Genomic DNA, 25,756 nt, shown 5'->3' with positions numbered 1-25,756 from the left:
ATTGATTATTTTTAAGCCTTCCTGTTAGATGCAACATTACAACATTAAAAGATCTGTAGTTGTCTTTCAATACATAATTGAATAAACTGGATTGTCAATATATGAGTGATTAAAAAAAAAGAATATTTATACTTACTGGCACCAAATATCTGTGTTAAAATACTCTTCTGGTGGCTACAGTCAATATTGTAAGGGGTTTCTCCTGTCTTGTTGGGTCTATAAAGCAATCGACCATCTTTTGGATTTCTTAAGAGTAATTCAGCAAGTTTACGGCTTCTTCCACGAATAGCAATGTGAAGTGGAGTATCTCCTTTCTGCAATTAAGTGAAAAGCTAGTAATATCTAACATGAATTCCTAAGACAATAGACAGACTATATGTTGAACACTGTTTCAGAAGCATTATTTCCTTGAAATAAATCTTAGGGCACTTTCAAAAGCATCAGTGCCTTACAGTAAGCATTTCTGCCCTTGAAAAAGCATTACAAATGTTTCAGAGAAGACATGTGAAAAAGCAGTTCTTAGAATGCTAAACCTCAGACACTGCCTTCTTCCTTAAATGCTTATTAATATCTTAATGAAAACTGTAGTCTCTGTGTAGAAACAAATGTCTACAGGCATTTACAAGTCAGAGACTTGTTTGGAACAAGAGATAGTGCTTGTTAGAATTGTTTCAATGTCTGTTCAGACTTCCCCAAAAACTTCCCAGTAAAAGCTTTCTTATTGCATCAAATCAATATAATCACTTATTTGCCCTAAGTAAGAGATTAAAAAAGCACCAAATAAATGTTCCTGTATTTAAGAGGTTTGCAGTCAAAGTAGGTAATGCATAAGAAGACAGCAATAACCAGCTGTATTTGTCCTTGGCATCCTTTAGTTTCATGTCTATTAATCAAAAACTAACATTAGTGACAAATGACAGCCATTTTCTATGCTCTTCTTCAAGTGTACTAAGAATTAGCTGTTTCATCTGTGAAAGTTTTACTTCTCACCTGGATTTTTTTTTTCAAGTAATTAAGAGCACCCTAATACAAAACAAACCAAAACCCAACAATATACTAATGGTGGAAACAAATTTCTATTTAATTATTAAACATATGGGAGACTAAGCATTTAAGTCTCATTGTCTATTTAATTATTAATTAATTAATGGGAAAACATGGGAAGCTCTCTTTCTGTACAGCTCTCTCCAAAACCCTGCTGCAAAACTAAAATTATTAAATATACTAAAGACCAAATATTCTTTACCTTGTCTACAGCAGAGACCTTAGCTCCTTTATCCAGAAGAAGCTCTACTATTTCAATATTTCTCATCTTGGTTGCCTTTATAAGCGGTGTTTCTCCATCCTAAAATGGAAAAGTAGGATGAATATAAAGATCTCCATATACCCAAAAACCAAGAAAAAGAAATAGTGATTGGGTAACAAATTAAACCAAAAAATTTTAAGATAATTAAAATTAAATGTGCTACTGTGCAAGCAACAACACTTTAGCACCTATGTCTGTGAAAAAGTATCCCAGATCCAGTTCTAGATTGATTAGAATCAAAGAACAAAATACATTTCTGTCAATAACAATGTCAAATAAAGAAAGACAAAATTCAGATATAATACAAGATATTTGAAAATATTTCAATGCTGTGCCAACTACTTCTCTTACTCTTTTTCCTGACTGCTGCATATGCCTGAACTCATGCCTAGTAATATCAGAAAACTTTTTCCTCAGTTTCCAGTAGTACTTGCTCTTTACTCTTCATTGCTGGTCACATCAATGATGCTGAGGTACAGAATCCACAGGCTCCCTGCTATCCCTGTTTGCTATTTAACAGCAAATCATATTTTATCAACACAGGGAATATACTATTGCTGAGAAGCCTTACTTCACAAAAAAAAAATTAACAGTGTTCAAGGTACCAACACTTCACAAAAACTGAATGTGGTATGATCTTCACATCACACAAGAGCTGAGAAAAGAACTGATATTAAAAAAAGCAATTCAATGAAAATTCTAATTGTTACCTTGGTACACGTCTCAGTATCAGGGTTGCATTGCAAGATATCCCTCACCATTGTAGCATTTCCTTTCTCAACTGCCCAATATAAAGCAGTCTTATTATCCTAAAAAAAAAAAAAAAAAGAGTATTAAACACTAACAGTAGTTTCATTTGAACAGTATTTAAAGTACAACTATTATATATTGAAAATTGCAATAATACAGCAATTTTTAGCACAGCTGAAGGCAAAGGGAAAGGTCAACAAATAAAATTGGCACAACAGAAGAATTTAGAGGGTAGGATGAAAATTTGGCTAAGGAATATAAATCCATTTTGAAAACCTTTGTGAAATATGTTAGGAGTTTTAACAATCCAAGCAGACTTAACTTATCTTGAAAAAGTTTCTGAAACTACATGAAAGTATTCAATTCTAACTCAAATATACAAATTACCTAATGAAATAAACCAACTTTTTTTCAGAGGTCCTGGAAGCTGGGAAGCTATAAAAGCAGATGGACAAGAAAGTCAACACAAAGTACCAGAATGCTGATCAGCCAGACATTTTATCAGTAAACCTGGGGGAAGGTTCATAGCCGCAAATCTGCTTCTGTCATCTGTTCTCCCAGTGATGTGTGGATACGTGCTGCCCAGAAAGTCTTCAAATACGGGAAGACTTTCACAATCTTTCTCTAGTCTAGTGACTGCATCATGACTCTTTCTGTTTGATGCATACTTGTGTAGAGACATTTAAGAATAGCCTCTGAACACACACCCGCTTCTAAGCAGCAATGTCAAAGTGTCCCTTGCAGCCTTCTACCTTTCCTGCTTCTTTCATTTGCAGCTCTTTCTCTTCCACTCATGGGCTTCACAGCAAACTGAGTTTAAAACCTTTCTCAACAGTTTAACAAGCCCAGTCAGTAAGATTTGTTTCCTCTCCAATCACTTGAGATTCATCTTCTCTGTCCTTCAGTGAGCTTCAGACATCAGCCTGAGCTGTACATCAGCTACACAGCCAAGTGCTCCCAGCTGGGTCCTTCCCCCTCCCAGAAGGGCTGAGGAAAACCCTACCTGAGCCCTCACCCACCCCAGGACCCACTCTCAATGGCCTTTCAGTCATGTTTTATCTGCTGAAGGTATCTGCTAGCTAGTGACTGTATGAATGAATGATCGGCAAGGAACACTGCTGCTGGAAGGCTGGTCAAGACTCAGCAATATTTCTGAAACATCACAAATCTGAGCAGTCAACACATCTCCCCAGAACAGGCCAGCAGGCAGGTTCTGCACTGCCAAACGCAAGGAAGTTGCTCCCAGCAGGGAAGTAGCACTCATCTCTAATTTTGATACTGGTCCTAAACTACGATCTGAAGTGCAGAGCCAAAATGTTGCTCTGATGGTACTGACTCCTGCTGTGCCTCCTGTAGGGCTGCAGAGTATTCTCTAGATAACCACTGCAAATTGCCACTCGAGCAGCCTCACACTGCCAGAAGTCACAAGCTTCCCTGCTACCAAAGACGTTGCATCCTCCTGCTGTTTCTGTATTGCTTCGGTCACAGCAAGATGTTGAAAAGCTTCAGATTTCAAACCCATGTCACAGCCAGAAGCTGAGACACACGGGTTGCCAATGTCAGGTTAGAGGAAGAGATTCAAATGCTACTTTTTCTTGAGAATAAAAACTTGTTGGCTTCTCAGAGACACTCTGCAGCAGCAGCAGGCACTGAATCTTTGCAGCTCTCAGTGACTAGTTAGTTTTGTGTACCAACTTGGCAGAACCCAGGTGCCAACAAAGCAGAGCGATTTGAATAGCTTCAAGCAAAGAAAGCAAGTTGAATGTAACAAACACAAGTACCATGCTGAATGAGAGAGCTTCCAGTAGAAGAGTAAAACTAATACCTTAATCAAAGGACAAAAAAGAAAGAAGGGGTAGGTAGAAAACATGGAAATCACTAACAGTGTTTAACAGAAAGCAACACAGAAAATTGGTCAAGATAAGAGCCAACCAAGCACAGTGACAGAATTGCTCTGGCAATAGTTATAATCTCTGGTGCATGACATTTCATTAATATTCTATTTAAAATATCATTAAAATCATTATATTAAGTGTCTTTTAAAGTATGTCATTATTCTAAATCTGTTCAGTAGTGCAGATGAAGTTCAGTTTACATCTTTTGCTTTTCAACCATTATACAATTAAATGAAAAAACTGTGCTTAACAAGCCATTACAATTACATGTATTTTATATCTTAAAACTTGCACAGCAACATGTGTATTTTACTGTTTGATGGACTTTGAATTTCCTACAGAGTAAACAGAGCAAACTTTAAAGCCCTGTTTTCAGGAACACAGTGTAATTATTTGGTATAAATCATCATCCTATTGAAGAAGTACTCTAACATTTACACTGTTGAACTTACCTGACCTCTGATATCTATATCAGCATATTTATGGAGCAGAGCCCTCACAATTTCAACGTGACCACCTCTAACAGCGCCAATCAACACTGTATCTCCACTCTAAAAAGAAAATTGTGAAAGAATATTTAACATGAATTAACATTATTTACCAACAACAAGTGCAATAGAGAATGAATTATAGCTTGTAAATATGCACTATGCCTATTTACATTAAGAAATATCCACTCATTTTAAAAAAGAAAGATACAGAAAACAGAACCATTTCTGAAAAAACGGATATAATAGAAAAAATTCTTGACTTTTTTTTTAATTGTTCAGGAAAGCAAACACTCCATAAATAGGTCTAGCTTAAACCACTATCTTAAAAAACCCATCATAAATTAATAATAAATATGAAAAAAGCTAAACAGGGAGACCAAACACTCATAGTAATAACCTACTTACAATCAAACAAGATTATTGTCTGTCTCTTTGAGATGTTTCACAGCTGACAAAAGCTCCTCAAGAATTTTAAATAAGTTTATGCCTCTATTTTTCTGCAGATTTGACTGCTATCTTGTTCACATACACTATGCTATTATAAAGAAAAAAGCAAAAGGCTGATTTCATCTCAGATCAAAATAAAAAAAAAATTGTTGTGGCAAATGGAGTTGTACATAAAACAAAGTTACAGTTGTGCTTAAGGCTTCTGATTTTAACACACTTAAGGACATGTCAGAATTTCAGAAATTACTTTATACTCCTGAAACTGCCTAGTACTCCTTTTAGGATGAAACAGAAAAAATAAATAAAAGCATAGCAAAATCACAGGTGTGGAACTCAAGAGAACTCAGCAGTAGGAAATGCCCCATTAATCAGTCATTACATACTTGGCTGCAAACCAAGAAATTTTCTTTATCAAAACCTACTCTAGCATCTGGAACTACGAGCACTCATTGTTAGGTGTATTTTTGGAATGCAGTCAGCTGTGCTGAAAGCTGTAATTTCTCCTCCTGAAAGCACAGAAATGAAGACCATTGTAGAACATCGTGGCAAAAGAGGTGCTAAGAGGCACTGCAATGTATTTTCTTAAATATTTTAAGTTTGCTTTGATATGCGCCCTGAGGTAAAATTTGTTGTGACATGACTATAGCTCAGTACACTGCCATCTAAGAAATGCACTGACACTTGAAATACAGGGAAATGCATCCAAAATAATTTTAAATTTATGAGGCAAATATTAGAAAGCTTTTCTCTATTCTCTGCAACCCCAAGCAATCCAACTTATGCAGCGTCAAAAACATATTACCCCTCTGAACTAAGCCACTGACCCTGATAGAGACATCTAAGTTCACATATCTGACCAACTACAGCCTCAAGGCCGCAGTGCTTGACCTGTCTCTGACACTTCAGAAACACCTCCCTGTCAAGAGGGCACTGCAGACAGTCCAAAGCACCTGTGTAAGTAACCAAATAAAATCCTGAGCTGCCAGCAAGCAGATTCACACTGTGGGCACTGCTCATGTCACATTACTCACATAAGTGAATAATGCACTTATGCTCAGGTACACAGCATTACATTTACATCTCTTAACCCAAAGCTGAAGTCTTCCTCTCATATATGCAAGTTTTCTAGTAAAAAGTTTCATTGTAAAAGATAAAGGTACATGCTGAATACATTCTTTTTTACAGAATCCAAGGTTTACAGTTTTAGCAGCACTACCCGACCCCAAACCTACAGATTTGTTCAGTATTATGTTACAGACATGTCAGATGCCCTCTGTTCTCAATTCAAGCATCTCAAAGAAAAAGAGTAGTTTCAGTAGTTTATCCTTTACCTTCACATAGCAACATTTAGCACTTAACATGCTTGTAAAAGAGCAATACACAAAAACACCCCTAGAGGGCAGAAAAATTAGAAAGCCAGAGAAATCACGTATTTACAAATCTGCATACACTGGTATTTAAACATTAACTATATATATATGTAAAATGACAATTATGATGAAAATTGACTCACTCTGTCAGGAATGTTCACGTAAGTTCCAGCATCAAGAAGATCCTGCACAATTTCAGTATGTCCCTCCTTTGATGCAATCATCAAAGCTGTATTTCCATCTTTATCTGTTAGGTTTACATTTGGGTTCCTTTTCAGTATTTCTTTTACTGAGTCAGTATAGCCACCCTTCACTGCTACAATAAGTGCAGTCATAGAATTCTTTAAATAAAACCAAAAGATTTTATTGTACAGTGGATACAGCAATCATCATTATATCAGCAATTCAAATAAGAACACTCACTGACATCACTCTCTTAATCACCCAAATGCTACTTCAGTTTTGTGCTTTGAAGTGCACCAAAAAAACAGGCTTTTTAAAAACAAAGAAATAAACTAAGAGCAATAGTAAAGAAAACTTCAAATGCACAAAGTAAAGTTCAGACCAGTTTATTCTATCTCCTGAATGCCACACATGACAAATCTTGTCACATGAGAACATAATATTATCAAAGCACCCAGGTCTACCAATACCGTTCAAAAAGAGGACTTTTGAAGAACTTCACAAATAATCATATGAATAGCAAAAGTTTTCCTAATCTTCCACTTAACTTTAAATGGACTTTGTTTTTGTTTTGACAAGCAATTTAAATGTAATCTGTTTCATTTAAAACCAATATGCACCTGAAATTTCTGAAAAAAATTCAATTTCTGAAAAGTTGCAGTCACCATTATTATTTTCAAAAGATGATTTATGTTTGATTTATTTTTCAAATGAGGAACAAGATATTTGATGTATCAGGCATGGATACTGAATGCATTTTGACAGCATTAACCTTCAGATAACAATTATCTAATTTAATTTATGGCCATTAAAATTAACACTTAACATACCGGTGTGTCCACTGTCAATACAACTCTCTAGTTACATCATAGTTTTCTTAAAAGGCACAAAGAAATTTCAGTAACTCTCACATGCAGTCAGCAAATAGCTGAAAAGCAAAACACTCCAACACCAACATTTCATCTTGTCTCATGTATTTCTTGGTATTTGTTTTATTAAAAAACCCAAACGGGACACACAGATGTACTTCTCACTGGAAAATGCAGTTACTTACAGCTCCTTCTTGGTCAACATCAGCTCCCATCTGGAGCAGGTATTTCACACACTCCAAATGCCCTTTCCTTGCTGCCCAAACTAGTGGAGTGGTTCCATACTAGAAAAACATTCACAACATTTTATCATATTTCTGTCTGTATTTAGCATCCCATACAATCTAGTATTTATCCTATATTTCATTGCTTTAGTTTTCACAAAAATGTAATTTGGTCTTGCGAATTAACACAAGCATTTGAAAAGCCACTTCCATTTTTCTTTTGTAGACAGCTGGAAGAATTATTTTTCTATACAACCTAGGATAGCAAGGTTTTCAATAGCTCTGAAAATAGAAATAGGTTCACAACCATCTTGAGCATACTACGGAAAAACCTTTTTCAAGCATAACAACTTAGTCTAGCATGCTTACTCTAATTTTATAATTAAAATATAACAGCAAGTGTTTTTCTAATCAAGAACTCATAGATTTCCTTTCACAAGGAATTCATCAAACATTACAGAAATTAAATGTTATATAGGTATAACTTACTTTGTCAGAGCAGTTCACTTTAGCTCCATGCTGCAGTAAGAGATGGACTATATCTGAGTGGCCACGTCCTGCTGCCCAAATGATTGGATAAACACTGTATTGCTTAGAATTAAAAAACAAATAAATAGTCTTACGCATTTTAATTATTTTACATCAACAAAACAAGTCTCAAGAGAAGTTAAACCCACAGAAGAATGAATATACAAAAATAATTCCAATTACATTACCAATAATTGTTATCTATTACATTACCTAGATGATATCCAGGAAGATGTCCACTGTTTTGAACCAGTTTTGGTTTATAACTCTTTAAGCAAGGTTTGTAAATTCATATTCTTGTCTTAATAGGAACAGTTGTAAGGCAGAAAGGAAGCAACAGACAGCTGTGTAATACCCCTAAGTAATCAGGACTGTAGAGGAGTTGTGCCATGCACACAGACACTGCTTATATAAACCTCAGAAAATCAACCATCACAAAGGTTGTTCTGGCCACTGCGGTTCTTCTTTCATTGTTCATTGCCTCAAACAGCAGAGATCTGACAGTATAAACACATTGTTCAGTGCCTACACTTTTATAGAAAACGCTCACAAGTTAACTATATCTCAAAATCTTAGGGTTTTTTAATTCTCCAACATGAATGATATATGTTCATATAATCTAAACTATTATGAAACAATTAGAGCAAATTATGGCTTCTACATTGCACACATTAGTTACTCCATTGACTTCTACAGATGCAGAAAAATGACAGTTGTTATACAAATAACATTAGATACACTACTTATCTTTTCTATGATTTCCTCTCCTGATAATTTGAATATCAGTATGAGCTATATACTCATTTGCTTCAATTTAAAAAAATTCAAAATTATTAAAAAAGCCAGTGGCAATCACACAGATTATTAAAGTAACCTCTTTATAAAGTGCAGTAAAAAATGTCCTACTGGAAAAAAATGCAAAATATTTGCTCAAGATAATAAGATGAGTGTACAATTCAGGACTTCAAACATTTGGGAAGAGGAGGTGTTTAAGACTAAAACTTACCATGCCTGTGATGTTTGGATTTGCTCCTTTCTCAAGCAGCAGTTTAGCCACTTCAGTACGGCCTTTGTATGATGCCCACATCAGGGCAGTCCATCCTCCCTAGCAAACACAATTCAAAGGATTGTAAAAACAGAGAAATACTTAGAAATATAACTAATACTTTTATTTCATTTTGTATTTGTCCTGACTATTCTGCAAATTCAAAATATAGTAAGGACGGACCATACAATGTTGCAATCCAATTTATTCAGAATAAATAATAAGCTCCTGCATGGAAGTACTAATTTCCTGTTACATGCAAAACTTGGGAAAACATCATGTTCTTAATGTTGCTGAACACTGAACTGAGATTTCAAATGCATACAAATCCAACCACTGGATTTAAAAAAAAAAACAAGAAACACATCAACATCTTAAAACAAAGTCTAGATTCCAAATCAATTAACATGGAAAGTTTACTTTTAATTTCTGTAGCAGGGAGTAATAAAAGCAATTAATTTCAAACTACACTGGTGTGCTCATTTAAGTTTGTAAGCTAGGAGACAATGAGGTTTCACTGCCTAAGGCATTTGACAGGTCAGGTAAACAAGTATCATTTAAAAATAACAGTATGCTTCCAATAACTGTAAGCATAGTTTTTATTTATTTCTTTATAATACACTTTCGGAGATGTGAGAGATCCCTCTGACTGGCAGAGGTCTAGAAATCAAGCATTTGGCCATGTGAATGTGCTTAACGTTAACCAAAAAATCTTGGTTAGTGAAGATGCCTCAGCTTTCAGGCAGAGTGGAACTTCAATTAAAGGAAGCACTTGAACTCACCCCTAGTGGTTTTCCACATTTTAACTTCAGCAGAACAAAATTAGTCCTCGCAGATACCTAATTCAATCTTCTGTCAATGGGGACAGTTTATAGCTCTTCAGGGCCAGCTAACCTTAGACTCATGTCAGCAGCTTTTATAACTCTTTAGATGGGCTGGACTGTAGTGTCCACTTTCTCATATAAAAATTTGGCACGATGAATGAAAGCAAGCGTTAGGAGACTGAAAACAAGGACTGCTGTATGAGCAATCATGGCTGTCCGGAGTAAAAGTAAATACAGACAGGTATCTTCTGGGAAAGATGTTTATTTTACCAGAATACTTAAAAAAAAAAAAAAAAAGCCACTACCACCCAAAAAAACCTCCAAAAAAAACCCCCACAAACCAATCCTCCTCCTGCAAAAAACTCTCACTACACAAAACACACCCCAAAATCAAACTGTTGTTCAGTTTAGCTTTTTTCCAAAGCAAATTAAGGGGGGAATAGCAGCCCTAGTAAACCAACTGCCATTATTAACACTAAAGCAATCATTTGACAGGTGTAAAAAGCAATATTTAACTATATATTCTTTTTCATTTCAGCAGCACTGGGTATATAATGTAAAAATGAAAGACCTTTCCTTAGTTTTATGGAATTGAAAATCTCCAACCCACAAAACTGTTTTTCTGTTTTATTTTTACACTAAGCCAACACATACCAAATCCCGATGCTCCAAACTGACATTATAATTGAGTAGCTCTGCTACAATAGCTGCATGTCCTTCTTTAGCTGCTGAAATGAGAGCTGTCCAGTTATCCTAGAAAAAAAAAAAAGGAAAAAGTGTTATAAAGTAATATTCAATATTTCAATACAAGTAACCTTGTTTTTCAAATGTTTCATCCACAACAGGAAATACAGAAGCCCTTAAAACAGCTGTCCATTAAAAAAATAGTAACAGTACTAACAAACTCAGAGCATGCCAGTTATACACACATATATGTATACATACATATATACAGAGCAACTACTCCAAATCTCCCCTCCAGTTATGTGCTCTCCTACCTAGTATCTAGCCCTTTCCACTCCTCAGTTCACTGCAGGTTATCTTAATAAATATATGGAGGAAGCAGCACATACAAAGGATTAGAAAATGAGGTCAAGGTATTAAAAACTGCTGAGAGGGAACGAGATGCTAACCAAGACCACAGAAATCAGTGGCAGTAAGTCTCCACATAGTGTGTGACAGCACTCAAGGGACTGATATGCAGGGTAATCCGGACCACAGCTTTTCACACTTCTGATCACTTCAGGAAGACACATTTCCCCTTGCATTATGCTTATTTCCCTCTCACTGCTCAAAGCTCATCCAGGTGTGGATTGATTTTTTATATGCTACACGCTTGTAAAATACAGCAATAGTTTATAAGGTAGCTGTTCTTCCCAGAAGTATAGAAATTGTGGCATTTACAGCAACTGTAATAAAATGTCTCATAACAATACAGACTTGGTTGGTTGGTAGGTTTTGGTTGCTTTGGATTTTTTAGGTGACAGATTCCACAGAAGACCTTTCCTGGATCTCCACGCCGCTACACTTAAACTAAGTGCAGAAGTAAAAGAACCAAGTGATATCCTTTTCCTGGTTATCACTCCTCACTGGAATATACAGATCTTTCAAAACTTTCTAACAATATCTCTGTTCTATTCACCCCTTTTGAGCATCTTTCATCTGGAGTCAACCTCTTTTGCTGAGGCACAAAGACAATTCATAAATGTGAATCCCCTCTGTCACTGTTCTGCAATAATCCTTTAACTTAAATTCTCTCTAGGTATTTACTGGAAAAACACCAGAACCAAATTAAAAAACCCCAAACAAATAAAAATCCAACCCACTGACATTCCTCAACAACACCGAGATCATCAAAATCACCTGGCCCTCATCCTTGATGCTGTATTTCTCTATTCTGATTTCCCAGAAGAAACACCAGCAAATTCAGCAGAGATCAAGATGTTTTAAACATCTGAGGAATATCCCTACTCTTCATGAGGGCTCAGAGAAATACAAGAGCTAAGCAATTTTGTATAAAATGTCTCTTATACGTCATCATTTTCCACCTGCTCTTTTCCTCCCCTGAGCTGAACACTAACCTAAATTCCCTCTCTTCGCCTGCCTCTTGAAATTTCTTGTTCTTCCACTATTAGGTGCCATCACATCAAACACTAATACTTACTGCATCTTCCAAGTTGCAATTAGCTCCCTTCTTGAGAAGCTCCTGGACAATTTCTAAATTGCCTTGCTCAGCTGCCAACATAAGTGGAGTCTGGCCATTCTGAAATCAAAGTGACAGGAAAATAGATGCATTGGGAAATGATGAAATGACACACATACCCATACAATAAAAACCCAGAAACTACAGAGCAACATTGTTTCCATTTTTAATTGCCACTGAGAAGTAGTAAGAAGGAGTGGTGTTGAAACCATACGGCATACTTGCAATAAAAATGGAGAATATCCTGTCCTATAGGAGATTATAAAACAAACACAAAAAATTCTCTAACATTTCAGACATTAAAAAGGGCTACTAAAAGGAAAAAAGTTACATTATTAAATATCTATCTTTTTGAATTATTTCCTTGCTGAAGACATCTCCAGTACGTGTTACATTTCTACAATTTGGAGTAACTCATTCACATTGTAAAAAAAATTAATAAAGAATGTATCTACCTTAAAACCATAATGGCCATTAAAACATGCACACTGATTCAGAGGAACAGTTGCTAAAACCTTGCAAAAAATAGTCAGGTTATATACCCCACTTTTATCTCACAGCATAGGAAATACAGACATCACTCCTGTCCTCTGCAACATGGCTTCTTAGCAGCCAGTCTCATCTCAGGGAAGATGAAAGAAAGAAAATCCAGTTTATTTGCCTTCAGAAGTATTTTTAAAGACGGTTAGAATCTGTCACCCTTCCATCAGCCTACTTTTTTGTCAGCAAATTTCTGAGATGCAATTGTTCTGTATGCTGAAAAGTAAAACTTGCTAAATTTAACAGTAAATTTATTAATTACAAGTTTAAAAATTAAGAGTTTTCCTGACCTCGCTTCTGGTTTTTCTCTCCACCATACAGAAAACCCAAATTAACTAGTTTCTTAATAATGCAAAAGCTACGTGTTAGGAGCTATATACCAGGAGTTCCCCTGGAACGAATAAAAATCAATGCAGAATCACAATCCAGTAATATCACTAATCTCCATAACTGAAACTATTAACAATACAATTACTAAAGATACTTGATGACTCTTTCTGCTCTTTACACACACATAATCACAGAAATGCATGGATTCTTTCAAAAATGCTTTCTGGCCCATCCGCTGTTCCTTATGTAATTACATTTATAAGGTAATTTTTCACAAAGAAAAATTATGCCCTCTGTAAGTTTATGTTGTTATTACTATACATTGTATACATTCAAAAGGACACCATTTCTTTTAGATCCTAAATTATATTTTGTATCAACACGAAGTAGTTTCATGTCTGGTCATTAAAAAAAAGGAATTAAAATGCTCAAAAAAATCAAGAGAAAATAAGATGCTACTTTTTAGAAAAGAACAGCTCTCTTTGGAGGAGAAAACAGAAATCCTGACTGACCACTCTTCCTTCTGTGATAACATCACTGGTCAGTGGATGCAGAGCTGAGACATTGTTTATGCCATATCTAGCAAGGATTTCAACACTGTCTCCCACAACAACCAGGGACACTAATGAAGTACAAGCTAGACACATGGATAGTGAGGTGGACTGAAACTGGCTGCAGTGCTGAGCTCAGAGCACTGGGATCAGCAGTACAAAGTCCAGCTGGAGGCCAGTCATTAGTGCAGGGAATCAATAGTGGGATCCTATTTAACCCTTTCATGAAGGACTGGGGCAATGGCACAGAGTGCACCCGCAGCACCTTCGCAGCCTGGAGAAAGTTGGGAGGAGTGGCTGAGAGCAGCTTGTGCTGCTATCCAGAGGGCACTGACAGGCTGGGCAGACAGCAACCTTACTGCTCCGAGTACAGGTGTCTGGTTGGGATGTCCACAGGGAACTGCACTGAATCTTTGTGAAGAGAGGCTGGGACTGTCCTGCATCAGACACAGGCAATTCCAGCCGGCTCCAACCAACCCACGTCAGGACACAGAACTAGGTAATCTCCCAGGATTCCTTCCAAGAAGTGCTTTGGCAAAACCCCCTATTTTAGCCTGACCATTCTTCTCACCTCCTTCTCACCAGTTACTATTGTTATCACACTGATTGTCTTCCACAAGTGGGTAACACAAAAGGATAATACATTCCAAATAAAAGTATGTCTGGATAAGAAGAGGCCGTGGATAGTAAAATTATTCCCTTCTGTAAAAAGTGTCATACAGTTGCAGACTGGCTTTAGTTTTCTGAGACAGATGTAAAATTTTCTATAGGGGCACTGAAAATATCCTTCTCTTTTTGTTAAATGACTCTCAAATGTAAGTAAATAATGTTATAAGGTTTATAATGTTATAATGTTATATTATAATGTTATAATGTTATATTATAATGTTATAATGTTACAAGGCTTTAGCAACCATCACAAAGATTTCACCAACACAGAAACAAAAGATAATTATTGTATCTGTGACCTCCAGATTAATTCTCAAAAGTTGTCTCAGAATCTAGACACTCCACAACAACTAAAAGCTCATATTTCTCTCACACACATCAAGTACTGTCTATCTGTACATCACAGCTCAGTGTAAGTGCTGGAATAATCAAATTAAAAAGGAGCACAACTGCATCTTTTTGGGGAAATCAATTAGTAGTGTCACCTTACAGGTTAGGGCTCTCACAACCCGTGAGAGAACAGACGATTCAGAACTGAACATGCAGAAGCTCCTTCAGTACCAAGAGCAGAAAGAAAGGCACATCAAGGGAAAATGGAGGCTATTAGGATCAAACTGCATCACACAAAGAAAGGCATCACACTTCTATCATTAGCTGTTAATTCATGTGTCTGGTATGAGAGAGAAAAAAATCACATAAGCGGAAGGATGTGCAGAGGAAAGGCAGAGAGGCTGAGACTTGCTCCACTTAACTGAAACTGGTGGTGTTAATGCAATAAAACTATCCACACACAAACTGACTGGGACATCCAAGCTTTTCTGGCAACTGACCACAGTGGAGATAAAAAGGGTTGGTAACAATGTGGGTGATCCTACCAAGTCACAAGTCACTGCAGCCTGGGAGGTCCTGGCATTAGCAAACCTCAGCTTGCCAGCAATCTTTTTAGATCTCCAAAGGCACTCTCCTTTTGGTATTTTCTTTTTACCCAAGAAGAAAAGATGTCTTGGCAGGTCCAAAACTGGAAACTGAACAGCACTCAAAGCCACTGATTTCCAAGGAAGAGCTATCATTTAAACAAATTTCTCTCATTATACATACAGAGCATGCCCGCAAGGGGTTTGAAACTGATGCAAACCACACACGTCTGTCTGCACAAATGACCTTCCCCAATGCAACAGATAAAACGACTGAAAACAATAGGTATCGGGGAACTGATCTCTGCAAAAAAGGCAGCTAATGAAACCCAGGACTACATTTAGTCCCACCAAAAAGTGAAGAAAAATTTAGAAAAGAAGATGAAGGCAGTGACACTTGATAAAATCAGTACGATCTGTCTGATTTCGGCCATGTTGCTGAAAGGAACTGCCAGCACAGGAAACAGACATTCCGCTTCTCAGATATGCTACATGCCAGGTGGTGAGGTTCACGTGTATGCTCTGAAACTTAAAAATTCTCTCATCTGAAATGCCTCAGCATATGTGCACACACAGCATGGAATGAATGTGCCAACAATGAAAGAAAACTGTCTTAACTGAAACCAGATCTAATAACGACAGTAAGGCTAAATTCTGTACATTGTTGTCACATTTGCATGATGTTTTTTGGGTTTGAGAAATATATGCTATTGAACTTCTTTCCAAAAAAAATTCTTTCCATCTTATGCAGATTTGAAATATCTAGCAAAATAACAGATTCTGAATAACTGTCATATAAACTCCCTATTTCACAAGTTTTTTGTACTCCTGGTAAACTCTAGACTTGCCTCTTGGATACCTATTTTTCACCTAGATGCGCACATGCTCATCTGAGTTGCAATACAAGCTCTTTATTTTGTAAAACAAAGTATCTCTTGACTTAAAACCACGATGTAAGGCAAGGGTTATCATCATACCAGGTTTCATCACAACATGAACAGGGCATATGCAGTTGGATCTGTGAACTAAGAAACAATTCTTAGCCAGAGAAATACAGGTATAAACTCCATTCACAAAGCAAGGATAGAGCTGCATTTTCCAGCTCAGAAGAACACTCCAGAAAGCAAATACTATGAAAGATGCTTGAGGTGTTGTCAGAGACTAAACACACAGTGTTCAGGTTATGTAAAGGTAAGCAATCACTTCAAAACAAAACTGAAATTTGTATATTAAATAGCCAGTGTGATCTCACTGATTATTCATTCTACAGCTAATAAACTGCAATGTGAAACTGACTTTTTCAAAAATCATCTTACCTCATTTCTCTCATCAACATCCCTGCATTTCTCAAGAAGTGCTTTCAGAGCAGGAACATTTCCTTCTTCTACGTAGGTCAACAGACTCTGACTCATCAGACTCGCCATCTTCACACACTATTTAAAGGGCTTCTAGATAACAAAGCTTGCCTGTATTTCAGGAAAGAGAAAAAACAGCAAAGCATAAGTAACAGCTATGACATTTGACATTAGAAAGCATGAATTGCATATGCTACTAAGTTATTGGCTGGGTACAAACACCTGCCATTCTCTTCAACAAAACACTTTAGAGATGTGCATTAAAAGGCACTACTTCTCCATGAAAAGTCTTAACTCTCTCTAATTCTTAGAAAATCACAGAAATTATTCTAACTGTTTTGTGTTGTCTAAATAAATATTTTGAATGGAATGCATATACATAAGTATATACATTATTATAGGAATATCTGTATATGCTACATACTTTATATATACTAATTATTTAAATATAATCCTTATCCTTGATGTGTATAAGAAGAGCATTGAGACTAATCAGCATTACAAAATACAGTGATGCTATCTAAACTGCAGCCATATGGAACTCTGAGAAACACGACTTACTAATCAGTTATCACCAACTTTATGCAGACATGCCTGCATGTGATGGCATGTTGTTAACTCAAGAGTCAAACATAACATGGCTTCTGTTAACTGATTATGTTTTTAACTTCTAATATGCAAGACAGCAAAGGTTTTTCTTTCTTAAGGCAACCACTAAGAACCATTTCAGACTTCCTAAAAAGCTGTGCCCAGTAATTCACAGCACCAGTAGTACTACTGTGCCAAATTTACACACACACAGGGACAGAAGCTGAGTCAAAATTTAAGTTTCACTGGAAGCAGAAGAGGTCATGGGGCTAAATACAAGACTCCACCATCCCTTCACACCTTTCTCCTCACCAGTGGCTGACATGATCATGCTCTCTGGCTGCTTCTTGTAACAGCAGAGGAAAACCTCCAGTTTAGTGTTAGCTAAAGTCCACTGCTTAGGCTATTCTCTCCCAGGGAGAAGCCAAAGACTAGTGGTTTCCCAGGAAAATATACTTACTTTTATTTTCAAATCAAAGCAGACAATGAATTTTTCTGTGCTTCCAAATGAAGTAGAAAAAAAGAGATGAGAAGAAGCCGGCAAGAACTTCAATGTGCTTAGCACAGAGAAGTTAGTTTAGATTTGAAGATTTAAATCAAATAATCCAGCTCCACTTTAAATTGCTTACATAGTCTGTAACACCATCCTTTCTCCTTTACCAAGCAAGAATATATAGTCATACACACTGTTGTCAAGGTATGTTAGATACTACCTGAGCTCACCTACAGCACTGCAGCCATCAGATGACTCACATACAGAAATGCCTTGTTCAAAATAAGGCCAGTTGATACCCCAGTTAAGATGACAGCAGCTCTCTGTATGTGCAAATGAAATTCAGGGGCACATGAATGTCCAGTGACAAAAGAAACTACAGACATTGTTTAAAACCCACACCTAAAACCAGTAAGAAAAACAATCTAGATTTGATACATAAAGCCCAGCAGCAGTTTTCCTAGGCACTGCCCAAGCAGCCAGTCTGTCCCACAAGAAAGCTATAAATAAACTAAGAACACAAAAGGTCTGCCACGTTTACCATACAGTTAAATTACCATCAAAGGGGGTGAGCAGCACAACAGTGGTGCTATATTTTTGTCTCCATTTTTTTCAGTAGGAGGAAGAGCCAATTGAGAGGTTGCAAACTTAAAAACAGAAAACCCACTAATCCACACAAAATACAAAAGGTTTGAAAAGAAATGGCCATTTTACTGACTCAGTGTGGACACATTGGCTCCTATTTGCCATTTCAGACACTAAAAATACCAGGAAAGTTAGCATCTTGCCTGGCATCCAGCTGCCAGTCCAGGACAGCCCACCTCCCTTACAGCCTACAGCAGCATCTTACAGCCTTATGCAGGTGTCTCAGATATTCTCAGGCACCTAAATGACATTAGATATTGACACACACCTGTATTCCTCCCATTATTTTTTACATATGACAAAAGAAATCCATGAAATGTGATTTGCTGCTAGCCCCACCGACACCACAGGCATTTTTTGCTTTTCCTGTGCTATCTCCCAGCTTCTCTCCTGCAGTTTTACCTTCAATCCCCATGCTATTTTCCATACCAAATATTAAATTTGAAAACTGTATTAAGAACATCCCCAAAGCATGACTAAAAATGTCTCACCAAATGATTTATACTCTGCAGTTGCTATCCAAACTTCACCAATTAATTCTTAGCTAGTGTGAAAAGAAAGAAAACACAGCATTGCTTTTTCCTCAAAGTACGATTCTTCCCTTCATCTTCCTATGGGAATATTTCCAAAAGGCAGAGGCAGCCCTGCTGCACTGTAGATAAGCATCCTGCTTCAGAAATCCTAGTTGGTGACTGCACCTTCTGCCTCCATGCAGAGCTGAATCCTTAGGGACAGCTTAAACCTCTGACTAACAGCAAAACACCTGATGTCAGTGAACACATCTAGAGATGTGTTTATAAACTCCATGTTAATATTACCTTTATAAATCATAAAAGATTTGTACTAGTGAAACATGTCCAAGAATATTAATATTTCTTATCCCCTATGCTTCACTGTCACAAAACATCCCTTCTTAGAATGAGTAACGGTCTACTTGATAAAAACAAGAATCACAAGATCAAATACTATAACTACGCATTTTATACCCTCATGCTTTTATTTGCCCTTTTTCAGGCAAGCTTCTTAGAGCATCCTAAAGATTAACATCACTGGAGGGCACTAGGAAAGCAGTTTAGGGATAACAACTACCACCAAACAAACAAAACTCTCCCCACCACTCCAGAAACAAAGATAAATTTAAAAATGGTGGTATTAAGGTTTTTGGAGATTTTGCTTTATTTCTTCCCCACCAAGAACAAAGCACATGCCTGAAATAAGCCTGACTGGGTCTGTTCATGATACACTCATGACAGCAACTCAACATCAGCTGAATACAGTCACAGTCCACCCTTTTATTAAACAAAATGTATGTTACTATGTTATGAAAATCAGGCATTGTACTCAAAGTTCACAGGAGTGCTGGTCACTAAAGTGTGATTTCTTCCAATGCTTCAGATTTCTTTTAAATAATCATAAAAACTGAAGCAAGACTCTGAGGAACAATCTCTGGCTAGAGAAGTAATTCTACTCTGGTTCCTCTAATGAAAAAAGCTCCTGAAATACATATTGATATATTTTTCAAACAACCCCGGAATAAAAAGAAAACTAAGGCTTACTCTTGACCACATTAAAGGATGAGAACTTAATCCCCGACAAACTTCAGAAATACAGTGCAAAACCAGTATCACCCTATACATAAATGGTCCTTAATTGCTCAATTAACACATTTACTTTCTTTGACACAGCAGAAGTATTTTCACGACCTATAACAAAAATTTAAGTTAAAACCAGGATTCTATTTGGAAACCAATCCCCTTTCCAATAAGGATAAATGCTGTTATTTTTCTCTCCCATCTAAATGAGCTAATTTCCAGTGCAAAAACCTGCTCTTCATTCACAATCCAAACTTTCAAGCTTGAAAATCTCACAATGACCTTGCGCAGCAAATCCTGGTATTTTACAAGACTAACAACACACCAAGAACTATGAAATCATATAAAGTGCACAAATGCTCAGGTGAAGGCAATGTTTGCACAGGATTAACCTGTTTTTGTAAGGCTCTTGCATCCTGAGCTGAAGCAGACAAACATTATCACTGTTTTGGAAAGACTGCAAAAATTTGTCAATTTTAAAAAAATAGTTTCTCTCAACAGCACCAGTATTGACAGCAGAGGTCCTGATAACTCAAATCTGCAGGTATTTTACGTATCCTCAGAACCTCTTATCAGTTCCTAACTATATAAGAAATATTACTCACTAAATTTTCCAACTATCACAATTTTTACATAGAACTTCTGCATTTTTTTTTTTATTGTGCAAACAGTGATCTTTTATGAATAAATATCAGAACTGGTCAACAACTCTAGCATTATTGAGAATACCTATTGAAAACAAAAAAAGAAAAAGTCAAGACAGTAATGACATTAAATTCGTACTTTTCATCGTACAATGAAAAAACTGTTGCCTACTTTTTAATTCCTCCTTCCTTTTCCAGACACAAAAGCCACCTTCCCAACATGCAACACTGTGGCAGATCTTTCAGCCAACTATAAAAGGAAATAATTACTATGCTGCTGAAATCTGAGCACGTACAACTCCAATGTGTAAATGCACAGCATTTCACCCTTAAGAACTGGAAATGCCATCTTTTCAAATTAAAATTTAAAACGTAAGAACTGTACACATGAAATTTATTATAAAAAACGAACATAAGCCAGTTTCATATTCCCACACATTTTTATGCTTTATGATGGCATAAAGGAATTAATACCATGCTGAAACATCACCTTTACTTACAGCACACAGGATCTTACTAACAAAAGGATTGCTCAGCCTTTACGACACCTTACTGTAATCCCTTCCTAAACTGATATACTTCCTAAACATGAAGAGAACAAAAGTCAGGCATCACACGAAGTGGCAAATATTTTAAAATATTCTTTCTATTGGGACTGAGTCAACCAGGATTCTGTTTAAATAAGAAATTTTCAGAACAGCTGAAATGAGTCTCTAAAAATATTAATTGCTGGTATCCAGAGTCAGAGAGAAATAACAAATCTAAGTTTCCATAAGTAGTCAACACCCACACTTCTTCTCCAGTGTCTGAAATTCCAGTGTGACTAATGACCTTATGCTGCATTTCTGCTTTTCTCTATATGTCTGGGAACATTTATTCTACTTCTCTTAACCACATTTCTGTTATCCAGGTGAAAAGATTTTTTTTAAATGACCTTATTTTTTGTTACTTTCTCATAAAGAACAAAATTATGTAACTCTAAAATACCAAAAGAGACAAAAAGTGAACTACAGCTAGACACACAGACATTCTTCTTTTGAAACCTGAAACTAATATAACTAAAAAAAATTTGCATAAAAGGAGGTCTCTACTGTAACCATCAAAACTGCACACAGTAAGAAGCAGGAAAAATTGGAAATACACAAGTCCTTCTTTTCTATCTTATGCACTCAAGGCAATGGCCATTTCCAAATATTGTAGTGATGGACTTTTTTGTTCGTTTTAATAAAACAAAAGAGGCTGGGGATTACACATAAAAGACTGGAAAAATGTAAATCTATATTTAAAATGCAGGGCTGGTTGTCAGACGACAGCAACTATCAGACATGCCTATGTTCCACCCTGGTTAAAAAATCAGTTAAAATAATGTGTGAAGTAGCTGACAACAGGATTTATACTTTATCAGAGGAATCTGTCCACCTTCAAGATGAAATTTAAATATGGTCAATGAACAGCAACATATTGCTAAGAACATCTGAATTCTAAGACAAAATTCAATTCCTAAACAAAATACAAGGTGCTCAGGCCCACAAATCACTATTTCAGGTTTTAAATACATCATATAAAAGAAAGCAAACAGAAAGTTAACAATATTAAGGGGTTTCTTAAAATTATGCCAAGCAACACAAATCAATTGTCAAAATTTGTATAAAATACACAAAAGCACAAGAAAGTCTGCAATGTCATCTTACACAGTCTCATATGGCCAACACGTTTCTCTGTATCACAAATCCAAGGGCATGTTAGTCACAGACACAAGTTATATGACAAAAAAAATCTAACTTTCGGAGTGTTTCCACTTAAAAAGAGTGAATGGTGTGATGTGGAACTTTAAACTAATATGGCATCATTTCATAAGCTGTCACATAGAATTTCAAGCAGATATTAATTTCTTAATAAGCAATTTGTTTTAAATAAACACTGTGGCAGAACAAAGAATAGGTGGCTATCCAGTAGACAAAAAGATGGGTTTTCTTAAATGTTCTGATCTCAAAAAAATATCTTCTGTTTTTGTGTCAATTTCTTTACTACTTGATGGGGGGGGGGAGGAGTGGCAGGTAATTAATCAGGTAACAATTCAAACATTTTTCAAGCAAAAGACATGTTACTACATTACTCCATCATTAATCCTTTACCAAAATTATAGAGAGGAAATCACTTTTCCAACCAATTTTTAAGCAAAGTGGCAAAGCCCCCACCACCTTTAAGACAGTGATATCCTGTGGCAGGACCTAAAGCAATGGGCAGAAACTGAAACACAGAATCAGTTAAGCTGGAAAAGACCTCTGAGAAATCATTGAGTCTAACCCGTGATTGAACACCACTATGTCACCTAGACCATGGCACTAAGTGGTCTTTCCTTAACCACCTCCAGAGTCAGTGACTCCAGCATCCCCCTGGACAGTCCATTGCAATGTCTAACCACTCTTTCTGAGAAGAAATTCTTCCTAATATCCAACCCAAACGTCCTCCTACACAGCTTGAGGCTACATTCTCTTGTCCTATCACTTGTTACCTGGGAGAAGAGGCCGATCCCCACTTGGCTACAGCCTCCTTTCAGGTAGTTGTAGAGAGTGATAAGGTCACCTCCAGCCTCCTCTTCCAGGCTAAACATCCCCCACAATCTCTCAAACTCTCCTCACAGGACTTGTGCTCCAGACCCTTCAGTTTCGCTGCCCTTCTCTGCACTCAAAGGAGTCTCTGCCTGAACATCAGGAAACACTTTGTTACTGAGAGGGTGAACAAGCACTGGCACAAGCTGCCCAGAGAGTTGCCGAGTCTCCTTCCTTGGAGACACACCAAAGTCCTCTGGGCACGGTCCGGGAGATCCACTCTTGCTGTCCCTATTCGAGGAGAAGGACTGGACCCTATGACCCGGGGAGGTTCCTCCCACCCTCAGTCGTTCTGTCATTCTTTACCTTAGAAACTCGATGTTAAAAACTTTCCCGACGAGTCGAACCCTTATCTACCTTTCCAAGCCAGCAAGAGAGAAACACGGCACAAGAGGCTCCTCCATCCCCGGGACAGGGGTGACAGGGACGCCAGGCCGTGCCCGTGGCACCTGCGGAACGCTTCACCCACGGGGCGGTGCCCCCGGCACCCGCACAGCGAGCGCGGTCACGGCACCGCCGGAGCCCAGGGATACCCCGGGCAAAACGGAGCGGGCGCGCCGCCGCTCCCGACCCGCGGCCCTTCACTGAGGGGATGGGGGCATGAGGGGACCAGGCCCCCGAGCCACGGCGGCCACGAACCGCCCGAGCGCAGCGCTCCCCCGGGGCCCCGCCGGAGCGGCCCCGCGGCGCCCTTTGTTTGGCAGCGGGAGCGCCGCCTCCACCACAGCCCGTGCCCTTCCCCTGCCCTTCCGCCGCCGGCCCGTGCCCCCCGCCTTCCCGCCGCTACTCACCCCACGGCCGGCGCACTCGGCCCCTGCGGCGGCTGCCCGGGCCCAGCAGGAGCCTGACACGGAGGGAGGCGGCGGCCCCGAGCGCTGCTCAGCTGGGCCCGGCGGCGCCCGGCGGGCCTGGCTGAGCCGGAGCGCAGCGCTGGGCAGCCCAGAGGGTGGCACCGCCCTGGAGAGCCACCAGCACTCACCCCCCGGGTGCTTTCTGATAGAAAAGAAGGGGGGAAAGGGTAGTGAATAATCGGTGCTTGATGTACGGACGGACTGGGGATCGAGAGGCTGGAAAGCAGCGCCGCGGAAAGGGACCTCGCCTTGAGCCCTGGGGGCAGTTTCGGGCACCGCGGTATAAGAAAGACATTGAGCTGTTAGAGAGCGTCCAAAGGAGGGCAACGAAGGTTCTGAAGGGCCTTGAGCCGAGGAAATGCGAGGAGTGGCTGAGGTCCCTTGTGTTCAGTCTGGAGAAGAGTGAGGCGAGGCCTCATTGCAGTTACAGCTTCCTCATGTGGGAAAGAGGAGGGGCAGGCTCTGATCTCTTCTCTGTGGTGACAGTGACAGGACCTGAGGGAAAGCATGAAGCTGAGTCGGGAGGCTGAATGTTAGAAAAAGGTTCTTCACCCACAGGGTGGTTGGCACTAGAACCAGCTCTCCAGGGGAGTTATCAGCACCAAGGCTGACAGAGTTCAAGAAGTGTTTGGGCAATGCTCTCAGGCCCATGGTGTGACTCCTGGGGTTTTCTAGCCAGGACTTGAACTTGATCATTCCAATGGGTCTCTTCCAACTCAAAACATTTAATGTTTCTGTGGTTTGTACACAGAGGTTGTGTCAGTAACCTCCCAAGTGCAGCTCCTCCTTTATGGCTGGGTTGTAATTTTCATAGAAGTTACATAACCCCAGCTGACTTCTGTGCATGCTCAGGGGAAGGGTCTTCACATGGGCAGGGTCTTTTTGACCTTCATGAGTGATTTTTAGTATAATAATGAAGATAGACCAACTATAGGATCTATGGACCTTGACTCTTTTGCCAAGGTGGCAACATAGACATACATCAACATCTTGATATACTTCATCCTTTCAGCTTGTTAGCTTCAGATGTCCTGACTAAGGGATGCTAGCTGCTATCTGTTCTACTGATTACGTCTCCTTTCTAGCTGAGTAGACTTGAAAGTATATAAAGACCAAATATCAAGTACATCCTGATTAAGATAATTTTGACATAATGCACATTTTGCAACACCACCACATGCCTTGAGACCCACCAGCTTCTCTCAGACTCCCCCACAGCCCAGATGTCCAAGCAACTTCATGGGTATTTTGAAAACTTCCATCTTCTGCACAGTCCAAATCCACGATAATGGATGTGTTTCATTCATCTGGACAACTGGATGAGAGATGACCTCTGATGACTACAGCAATACTATCTCCCCAGGAGATCACAGAACCTTGCACAAACCAAAGATGGCAACAAACCAGCCAGGGAAAGGAGCACAGTTCCCACAATACTGCTTGTTTCTAAGGTTACTGAGTTTCAAGGGTCAAAGCATTGATATAATTCTTTACAACACTGAGATTTTCAATCTCAGTAAAGAACCATGACTGTTTCCTTCTTAAAGAAACATCTGACAGGTCTTCCTCTATATCCCAAATACTTATAAACCAGAAACCATGCAGCAAGGGCTTTGCTCATTTTTTTAAGCATGAATTCTCCAATGACCTTGGAAGTCTTCACACCCTGATAAAATACACAGCTTCCTTACCTGCTCTAAAGTTGTTCATACAAAGCAAAGGCACAAGCAGTGAAATTCAAAAGCTAAATCCACTTAATCTTGCACCAAAACATTGGTTCAGCTGAAAAACTGGGAAAAATTAAGAACATAAAACACATTCTCCTTCTTTACAGTTA

General features: G+C 38.3%; 1 protein-coding gene across 4 annotated transcripts in view; it reads right to left on the bottom strand.

Annotated features, from left to right (window-relative positions):
• KIDINS220 (kinase D interacting substrate 220) overlaps positions 1–23,970 on the bottom strand; it is a 71,823-nt gene extending 47,853 nt beyond the window's left edge. For 2 of the 4 annotated variants that reach the window (XM_041477865.1, XM_041477867.1), the window contains exons 1-12: positions 22,972–23,121; positions 16,456–16,605; positions 12,097–12,195; positions 10,587–10,685; positions 9,070–9,168; positions 8,025–8,126; positions 7,497–7,595; positions 6,403–6,600; positions 4,404–4,502; positions 2,017–2,115; positions 1,247–1,345; positions 137–314 (exon numbers count right to left, since the gene is read on the bottom strand). In XM_041477865.1, coding sequence (XP_041333799.1) covers positions 137–314; positions 1,247–1,345; positions 2,017–2,115; positions 4,404–4,502; positions 6,403–6,600; positions 7,497–7,595; positions 8,025–8,126; positions 9,070–9,168; positions 10,587–10,685; positions 12,097–12,195; positions 16,456–16,563 — 1,279 coding nt within the window. In that variant the 5' untranslated portion in view covers positions 16,564–16,605; positions 22,972–23,121. Of the gene's footprint in view, positions 1–136; positions 315–1,246; positions 1,346–2,016; positions 2,116–4,403; positions 4,503–6,402; positions 6,601–7,496; positions 7,596–8,024; positions 8,127–9,069; positions 9,169–10,586; positions 10,686–12,096; positions 12,196–16,455; positions 16,606–22,971; positions 23,125–23,859 lie in introns of those variants that run through there. The other 2 variants (XM_041477866.1, XM_041477868.1) reach the window with 2 other exon arrangements.
• Between the last annotated feature and the right edge of the window lie 1,786 nt (positions 23,971–25,756).

Source organism: Pyrgilauda ruficollis, unplaced genomic scaffold (assembly GCF_017590135.1).
Source record: "Pyrgilauda ruficollis isolate IOZ18807 unplaced genomic scaffold, ASM1759013v1 scaffold42, whole genome shotgun sequence".
NCBI classification, from domain to species: Eukaryota; Metazoa; Chordata; class Aves; order Passeriformes; family Passeridae; genus Pyrgilauda; species Pyrgilauda ruficollis.
The sequence above is the reverse complement of the archived record's forward strand: the minus strand, read 5'-3'. Positions and strand labels throughout refer to the sequence as shown.